At 41.4% G+C, this 10051-nt stretch overlaps 1 protein-coding gene across 1 annotated transcript in view; it reads left to right on the top strand.

The window, feature by feature from the left end:
* The window catches only part of LOC101564987 (cytochrome b reductase 1), a 33968-nt gene extending 31376 nt beyond the window's left edge, over window positions 1–2592 (top strand). Inside the window, exons 3-4 of the mRNA XM_004634762.2 lie at window positions 284–438; window positions 2050–2592. Of these exons, the coding sequence (XP_004634819.1) occupies window positions 284–438; window positions 2050–2350 (456 nt within the window). The 3' untranslated portion in view covers window positions 2351–2592. The remainder of the gene's footprint in view (window positions 1–283; window positions 439–2049) is intronic.
* The last annotated feature ends 7459 nt before the right edge of the window (window positions 2593–10051 follow it).

Raw genomic sequence — 10051 nt, 5'->3', positions numbered from 1 at the left:
AGAGAGAGAGAGAGAGAGAGAGAGAGAGAGAGAGAGAGAGAGAGAGAGAGATCGCACACATATGCTTGTACAGGAATAGGCATCTTCTGGAAGGGCCCATAAGTAGGTGACTATCACAGGGTTACCCCTGGGTAGTGGAACCGGAGCAGGGAAGCTTATTTTTTTCCATTTCATGCTTCTTTGTTCTATGTAAAGAGTTTCCCATTTTTCCCATTTGCTTTTATAATAGTAAGTTAAAAGTAATTAAGACAAAGTGCTAACCTTCGTGCTCTTTGGTGTTCAGCTTGTCCTAGGTTTCTGCATCTTCCTGCTCCCTTGGGCGCCACTTTCTCTCCGAGCAATTGTCATGCCCATACATGTTTATTCTGGACTTTTCCTCTTCGGAACGGTGATTATGACGATCCTTATGGGAATTACAGAGAAGCTGTTCTCTGGCCAGTAAGTTGCATGATCTTCCTAATCACAATATTTTAGCTATAAAATGTTCAGACTTGTTCATTAGGAAAATGTAATTTAAATGTAACAATATTAAAAAAATTAAGCCTTCACATGGTTATTTTTAAAATACTTAATTATACATTAATATGACATTACTAAAAGTTAAGCAGGACTACTGTCACAAAAAACATGGAAACTAGATGTTACCTCTCAGTCTTTGGTATTCATGGTTTGTTTTGTTTCATGGGGGCTTTTGGTTTTTTTGTTGTTGTTTTTATACTGGGAATTGAACTCAGGACCTTGCACTTACCAGGCAGGCCCTGTGCTGCTGAGCTAGAGCCCAGTCCTGTAGGTTTTTATATTTTTTTAAATTAATTTTATTGAGAAAGAAATAGCAATGAGACAGTTTCAAAACAGGTTAGTAGGACAGTTACAATAATTAATACATTGCACATTGTTGTCTTCATAGTAGTTATTCATAGTACAAGATGCAGACATGATGTCCTGTCCAAACACTATTAGTACAAATCTTCTCATTGAACTAAGAGAAAGTAGCTGTATATCTATCCTAACTAATTTGTATGTACAGATTATATATATTTTTCACTACAAAATGGTCCTCCATTTATCTCTTCCTTTTTTGTTTAGTTTTGTCAGAGAAGGGTATTCCATTGCCATTCAAATATAGTAGGTGAGTGAATTCAGCAAAATAATCCTATATAGTCTAGTAGTAGTAGTGGGTTATCCACAGGACTGGCAATGTTAGAAGTTGTTGACTTGGGCCTTCTACAGTTCAGCACATTAATATGACTTTACTTTTTATACTTTGTGTTTATACTTTTCTGCTGGATGGGTAAGAGCAAGATAAAGCAAGACCTATATAACAAAAAGTCTAACTTTTGGGTCTGACAAGGTCAGTCAAATCCCCTCAGGATTTACCCTGAAACCATGTACAGCAGTTTGTAGATCTTTTGTCAGTGTCAGCCATGTGGATGAGTCACAGCCATTGCTTGACCAATTTGCTCTCTGTGAAAGCCTGAGAGAACGTTTTCTCTCGAGGTGACTCTCCTTAGGCACACTCTACATCATCAATCACTTTCCTCTGTGGTCCTATGATCTCCTTGAACAGAAAATTTGGCACACCACTGAGTTACAGGATCTATTATTTGTAATTATAGTACACATGCATTTTTGTTTCTTTTTCCCCCAAGTTTTAAGTGACACAGGTGTTCCAAGTGCTATATTATTTTCTTTTTTTATAAATTTTTTTTTATTTATTGGTGTGTGGGGGGGGCCAGCTCAGCCCACCAGGGGGCGGGGCTGGCTGGCATGTGGTGCTGGGGGATTGAACCGCAGTCCCTGTGCTTTGCTAAGCTTGTTCTAAGTAGGTGCTTTAGACCACGGAGCCATCTCACCAGCCCCTATTATTTTCATTCTTAGAATTTTTAATAATAATATTGCAGTGTATGAATTATTATATAACTTGAATTTATTCTTAATATCAAGCTTTAAAGGAATTTGCATTCAAGCTGTATCCATGTGCATTTTAAATAGATGAGTTCAATACTGCCAGCCTATTTGTAATTGGACGCACTCTCTCTTTTTTCTTAGGACAACTCCTGCATACAATACATTCTCACCAGAAGGTATTTTCACCAATACCCTTGGTCTTCTGATTGTGTTGTTTGGGGCCCTCATCTTTTGGATTGTCACCAGACCACAGTGGAAGCGTCCTAAAGAACCGGATGCCTCCATTCTCCAGTCCAACGGAGGCACCGCAGAGGGAATGGAAGGCGTAACAATGAGCTTGGGTGGCAACGCGGACAAATCTGATGCAGAGATAAACAGTGACGTAGCGACCAGGAAGAGAAACTTTGGCCTTGATGACACTGGCCAGAGGTCTACCATGTAAAATGTCACAGAGCCATACACCGTCACATATTAAAATGTAGCCATATAAGTTCAACTTTAGAAACTAGCTGTACAGTTTAGCTTCTCCTACTCATAAGATGATTGAGCTACGTAGTGTCAATATTTGTTATAATCACCAAAAAGCATTTCTGGAAAGCCTTTGTATTGATTGAAGTCTTTGAACTTACATGAGTTGGAAAGGACATGATCAATATAAATAATAATTGATATAAATTGTGTTTATGTTACATCTTTTTTTCTTGAGGACCGAAGCATTGTCACAGTGCCTTACATGGAACAGATGTTCAAAGGTGTCTGACAGTGCATTGATTGCATAAACTGGCAGCCCCCCACTTCCTATTACTCCTGGAGCCTAGTGATTTCAGAACTAGATAGAATCAGCTATAAAGTTTTAAAATCAGATAACTAAGATTGGGGACAGGGCTCAGATCGTTATTCTACACAAATACCCTGAGAGGAAAAAAAATCTTTCGGAAAACGACTAGTTGGCTCTCTCCGGGGCAGCATTCTGCTTCCTGCGCAGCTGGTGTGGGCTCAGTTTGGCTCTGCATGCCAGGGTTTATATTAGGCTGTTTTGGAGCAGTGCTTGGGCCATCGTAGCTGGAGAGATCTTCTCTGGGTAGACTATAGATTTTCTGAAACTCAGCTTAGTCTTGGGGCTCCCTGACTTGTTGTACTTTTCAAACAAGATTCTAAACCTCTTAGAGTGAAAATATGCAACATACACACTTTACAAACCTCAAGGATTACTTTTTCCGTTGTCTTTTTTTTTTTTAATAAAGTGGCACCCTACTGTCTGGCTAAACACTCTTCAAAGCACTTTATAATTAGCCCAGAAAGACTTTATGAGGTGGGTATTACCCCATCTTACAGGTAAGAGATCTGAAACTTGGAATAATTAGTAAGTGGGCCCCGGGCCGCACAGCTCCTAAGCAGTGGGACTGACATTCTCACCCTGCCTGGCGTCTGGTTCCTCAGGCTACACTTCTAACCATTTAACTCTGCTGCTCTTGTTTTGTACTAACAGCATCACTTTGACTCACCCTTGAATGACTCTCAGTTGCTGGAGTGGGTGGAATGGAGGCGTGAAGGATGCTTTCACCTTTGACTCTCCCAGGGAGACCTCCCAGGTGGCCCAGGGCAAAAGGTCTGCTACTCCTGGGTATAGATCAAGGACCCTCTGCTGCGGCTGCAAGCCAGAGCCTGTCTTGATGTCACTGAGCCATACAATGTGGGAAGGAGTTGAGAAAGCACATCTGTAGTATTCAAGATTAACTAACTATTTGTTCTCCAGGCTTCCGGAGGCATTGCAAGGGATTGAACCAGGCCTTCCTCTGTGCTAGACAGCCGCTCTGCCACTCAACTACATCCCCAGCCCAACTCCTCAGGATCTTAGCTGCTGACAAACTTTGCAGATGGAGAGACTTATGTGACAGGCTCTCCTTCCCGATTTTGTGAAATTTTAAGGGATATTTTGAGCCTTGGGTTCTTAGTTGTGAATCAAGGCATGGGAATCTGTGTAGGCTCTAAGCTGATTTAAAACCTCAGCTACCACCTATGCTAAAATGATGCATTTGGGACTTCGGCCGGTTTTTGGCTTCCATCCAGTTTTAAACGGAGGCATTGGGAGCTTGCGTGGTAGCTGAGGCAGGAGTATCATTTGAGCTCAGAAGTTTGGGGCCAACCTGAGCAACATAGTAAGACTCCCATCTCTTAAAAACAGTAACCCCGTGCCTGCCCCGCCCCTGGGGCACGCTGAGACAGCGATTGAGACTGGGCATGGCGACACGTGCCTGTAATCCCAGCACTTGGGAGGCTGAAAACAGGAGGATCACTACAAGTCCTGTCTGTGTAGTGAGACCCTACAGACCCTGTACTAAATACCAAAAAAAAAAAAAAAAAAAAAAAAAACACAAAACAATAACAACACCTCAGCGTTTTAATGTGAATAAGAACCCTACAGATTACACCAAATATATTTGATAGTGTTGGTCCTTCAAGGACCTCCTTTTAGGTAATTGGCTATTATTTCCAAAGGCAGAATACAGGTTACAATCTATCCTGCTAGGCAGGCACTTATTCTACTGAGCTATCTCCCCAGCCCTACAAGTTATCCTATCCCTTAAACCTGAGTAACCATTCAGGATTCCCTTACTGCAGTATTGTTTTTTTGAAATTTATTTAATTAATTATATTTCAAAAATTATTAATAGTATCAGAAGGATGCCAAGTGCCCAGCCCAAGATCAGGCATATGACGGCATGATGACACTCAGCATGAATACTAAGGGACTGCTAAGTAGTTGCATGGTCGCCTATATGGTTGATAAACGAACGTTTCATCACATACAAGTGCATAAACTTCCCTCGTTTCTCTGGAGTGAGAGGGGGATAGGGACTGAGTCCCAAGAATGTAGGCACCAATCGCTTTTCGTAGGCCAAGAAAGAGGTTATCAGTGTAAAGCTAACTGCTCAGCACTAGAATAGATCCATTGCAGCCTTTGAGTGCCCCTCATCTCAGCCCTTTATTTTCCCCAAGTAGGCTAATGTGAGGGTAATCTTACAGATATTATAGGAACTTCTTTCTTTTTCCACCCTTATAAAAAGGATGCATAGTAAAATAATCTAGAAAACCTTTCTATTTGAAGCTTTCCTTTTAATGGGCTTTCTTTTCTAATGATAATTGCACCTTTATCTTTCAAAAGCTAATATTTCCTACCTAAAGTGTCTCCCCCAAAAATATCACATTAAAAAGCCCACAAAGAATAGGGGAAAAGAAAGACCTAGGTATCAATTCCAAAACAGTGATTGAAGCCTCGAAAATAATTATAGCCTATATCATCTGTAGAGATAATCTGGCTTGGCTTACCCCATAATCTAATTTCAGAAAAGAAAGCTTTATTTTAACACTCATCTAAATCAACATGAAAGGCTTTTTTTTTGAGGGGTTTATTGAGAAACTCAAATGAATATACTTTATTGAATTAATGTCATCAAAAGTGTACAGTTTCCTGTACTTGTGTCAAACTGAATATACCCTCCAGAGCACTTTCTTTACTTTTATGGTTTCATTTAAGCTGTGCTGTTTAGAAATAGCACCTCAGACCTTACAATGAAATGACAAAGAAGGCAATTGTACTTTTTAAGGAATACTGACAAGTGCTTTCTTTCTCCTGAAAGACGAAATAAATTGTATGTCTTGTCTTTAATTAGGCTCTTCTCCCTGCTGAGTTGAAAAATCTAAGCAATACTGATTGACCACAACTGTCAAATTTAAAGCACAAAAGAAGTAAAACCTTAAGCCAGTTTTGTTGCAAAATGATGGAATTTTTATCCTGATTTTTAAAAAAGATAACTTCACTGGAGAACTATAACTTCTATGTCATAGCTACATGTAGAAAAGTGCTGAAGAAAGTTATTCTTTGTCTGTTATGAGTTACCTGAGAAGTTTAATGGAAAAAAGGTTTTTATCTCTTTTTTTTTTTTTTTTTTTTTGCAGAACTGGGTATTGAACTCAGGCCCTTGTGCTTGCCGGGCCAACATTTATTCTACTGAGCTATCTTCCTGGCCCAAGATTTCTTCTTTAAATTTGTCTTTTTATCTTAGCAGACTTGGGAAAATATTAAATATTTTCAATATTTTATAATTTGTAGGAAACATACTCATTTATTTTTTCTTTTTATATAGTAATAAAGAGGTATTTTGGAAGCTTTTTGTGTGTATTACCAATTTATCCAGTCAAGAAGTTATGGAAACTGTTTTGAAAGTTTCTTTCTGTTTTAGGGGGAATAATTTCTTTTTAATTCTTTTATTGAAAATGCTATCAGATTTCCCTACCGAGTGTACTCTGAGTACTGTACCTTTTACATTGCTAAAAGTATCAAACAACTGTTTCCAAACTGTCCCAGTGTCCCCTTCCCCACTGGTTTAGATCCAGAACGTTCTCCCAAACACTTCACATGTCTAGAGGAAGGACTTTTGGATCAGGTGCTGCGGATGAGCTGCCTTTGGGCGTTGGAGGCTGGGCACTGGGTGGCAACCTGTTAGGACCTGCGTCCCTCCTGGGCCTGCCTTTCCCTCTCGGCTTCTTGGCCACCATGATGCTAGCGGCTTTCCTTCACGCGGGTCATCCCACCACGCCACTTCTGCCTGAGAGGCTGCTTATCTGGGACTGTAACTGTGAACCCCAAGCCCCTCCTCCTTTAGGTGTGGGTGTCCGCTATTTTGCCTCAGTGATGAGGAAAGTGAGGCGCCCTCCACACAGGCTCTGAGTTGGAATCGCACTCTGCAGCCTAAGAGGGAGCCTCAGACACAGACAGCCCACGCAGCTGTGCTGTGAGCTGGGGACTGGGGGGCACGGAAGAGGAGCCTGTGAAAGCGACTGCTGCCGTAAAGCTCTGCTTGTAGTAACTTTTCATGGAGAAAATGTATAATTCATCACGGATGCACTGCTTTGTCCTCCCCCACCCCACCTCCTCAGGAAAGGACCATTAACACCCAATAATGTCTAAACTCATCCAGCTCTTAATTTGACTCCTCATTTAGGCTTTATTCTCTTTTTTATCTGATGGAAATGTTCATGGCATTTATTCATATAGATATAATAGTAACAGTGTAAATTAGGTCCTATTATGCAATATAGCTGTGACATGTATGAGTTGAATGTTTATGTTAAATGATATTCTGTCACAGATTTAGCTTATTAGTTTCAGGGATACTGTATTTTATTTTAGATTTATAGTAATTGGCAAGTGCTTTTTGCACCTTATAAATACATACATTGGAGCATATTACTATATAATTTTACACATATTAATTTATTTAATATAATTTACTGTTGTGCTAGGCATGTCAATTATAGTACCTCCATGCCCCAGTCCCTTCAAAGGACCTCTACTTTACTAACTGTATGTCCCCTACATCTTCTCAGCACAACTAGATGACAAAGGACATGCCACCCAGATGCAGCCTCTCCAAAGCAGGGCAATACACTACAGAGCAGACAGTACCCTGTTGTTTTGTTTTGTCATAAAGCTCTGCTTATAGTAACTTTTCATGGAGAAAATGTATAATTCATCATGGATGAACTGCTTTGTCCCCCCTGACCCCCCAAAAAGAGAAAAAACAGTGGTCATTTTGCTTTTCTTCCAAGAACACGCACTTGGAAATACTCTGAGAATCAGCGAAAACTGAAGCTAACGGAGTGCCTAGAGACCAGAGCCATGAGGTAGTGCCTAGACCCAGAGTGAGGAACCATCTGAGGTGAGCCGAGTAGGTTCTGTGGCACTACACAGTACCTATGGCAACTACTCAACTCTACCACAGTGGCTCAAAGCGGCTGCAGACAGTGCCCTAGTGAATGGAATTAGAATGGCTGTGTTTGGGGGCCGGGGAGATGGCTCAGTAGAATAAGCGCTTCCCTAGCAAGCGCAAGAACCTGAGTTCAATCCCCAGTTCCGAAAAAAAAAAAAAAAAAGAATGGCTGTTTTCCACTAAAGTTTATGTGTCAAAACATGTGACAGGCCACATTTGGCTCTCAGGCTAAAGATTACCAGTTCCTGCTCTAGGCTGGGAGAAAGGGTTGTGGTAGCTCCTGACTGGCAAAAATGAGGTAGAATTTAAAATTATGCAGGAAGAAGACAATGATGGTAAAGAGGAAGAAACTTAGTGATTTACCAAGACCTTACCTGAAAATAAAAACAATTAAAAAGGGTTGGGAACATAGCTCAGGGTAAAGCCCCAAGTTTAATCATCCCCAGTACCTGGGGAGGAGTATGGGTCTCTTCAAGAGCCTGACTCCTACAAGGAAAGTTTTTATTTATTTATTTATGTGTGTGTGTGGCCAGCTCAGCCCACCAGGGGGCGAGGCTGGCTGGCATGTGGTGCTGGGGGATTGAACCACGGTCCCTGCACTTTGCTAAGCTTGTTGTAAGTAGGTGCTTTAGACCACTGAGCCATCTCACCAACCCAAAGAAAGAATTTTGAAGATGACATCACCCTCCCCTTTCAGGGTCAGTCACTGAAGAAGTCAGATTTTCTTCCCACCAGCTCTCAGCTTTTGGTTGGCAAGCAGCCAGAACTGGTAACATCAGAAGCAAAGTTTTTTGTTTCATCTTGTTTTGTATTTGGGTTTTTTTTTGTTTGTTTGTTTTTTAATAAGGTCTCCCAGGCTGTTTTTGCCACAAACCCTTCTTTTGGCTCCACAGATGGGTAACTAGAAGTAGAATAAAAATTTGGGGTCTCTGCCTCCATTTTGCAGCTGTTTCTTTTGCTCTGAGATATTCTGTCTGGCAGTCACCTTGGATTCCAGGAATAACATCTGCTTGATGGGCAACTTGGGATGGGTAAAACTACCACAGAAGTAACAGCAGCATTTTTATTGTGGTGGAGAACTCCACCACCAACCCTGAGACAGATCTCTCAGCCATTGGCAGCTTGCCTGTCTATACTTCTGGTGCTCCGGTCTGTGTAATCTGGGAGTTCACGTCAGTACTCCAAAGACAGAGCTGGTGGCAGTGGTCCTTGTGTCTTCCTGGCAAAGCTACACTGACTAAAGGCCCATGTCTGTTTTCACCATTACTTTTTGCCTATTTCCTTTGCATCAAGTGGTCAGATCTGATTTGCTGGGACCCCCAGAGTTGGGCCTCTAATCTAGGGCTCCCATAGCAGAGTCTTTCTGGCATCCTGCCCTCTTTTCTTACCCCAAGGCAAGCCATAAAAAGCAGAATTACTCTTTCTCAAGGCAGGTCATAGCTTATCTCCAAAGCCAGCCATAAAGCATAAAAATGTGACTCTATCTTCTCCCCATTATTCGGAGTGGGAATTGACCATGAAGAAATCTCTCTGATCTACCTTGTTTTGATTGTAGGTCATAAGACCCCCATTCTAAGAAGGTTCTGTCTCCTCTTGAAAGAAAAAAATGCTGCAGTTGGAGGCCAAAATTATTCTTAAAAGACAATCTTGCACTCCCCCCTAGTCTATTGCTAGTAAATCATAACTTTTTTATGTAACTAAGATGGGAATTAGAGAGATAAGGGTCAGGTTCTATTAGGCAATAAGGACAGCAGTCTCAAAATAGAGTCAACTGAGTGATGGGATCTTGCAAAATATCTTCCCAGTGTCCTGTGGCTATCTGGGACCTCCTCAGAGAATGCTCAGGCAGGCCACAGCTATCCATTGGCTCAAATGTGCATGGGGCCTGCGTGGACACTACATGAGCACTGCGTTGAATAAACACTCAAAAGCATATAGTTTCCTATAAGGTAGAGAACAGATGGCTTGCGCAATGGTTTGAGCTCCCTTCAGAGCCCCTTAAAAGCCTGAAGAAAGGAGTCTTTACAGGTGTCCTCCTCAGGCCCCTTTATATCTTTTAAATGAAATTGGGCTGGACGTGGTGGCACGTGCCTATGATCTCAGTGCTCAGGAGGCCGAAGCAGGCAGATCATCACACATCTGAAGGTAGCCTAGACTACATTGTGAGTTCCAATTCATCCTGAACTCCATAGCAAGATCCTGTATCAGCAAAACAACAGCAACAACAACAAAAATAAACTTGTTTGCACTCTGCCGCCTCCACTTGTGGTTTCATGTCTTGTCATTATGGGACAGGATCTCAGCATTCTGGCATCACAGTCATATTTCTGCACAGCTGTGTGTGTTTCACCATTTAAGCATTAAAAAAG

Source organism: Octodon degus, unplaced genomic scaffold (genome assembly GCF_000260255.1).
Source record: "Octodon degus isolate 3935 unplaced genomic scaffold, OctDeg1.0 scaffold00065, whole genome shotgun sequence".
NCBI classification, from domain to species: domain Eukaryota; kingdom Metazoa; phylum Chordata; class Mammalia; order Rodentia; family Octodontidae; genus Octodon; species Octodon degus.
This window is presented reverse-complemented; position numbering and strand designations above follow the sequence as displayed.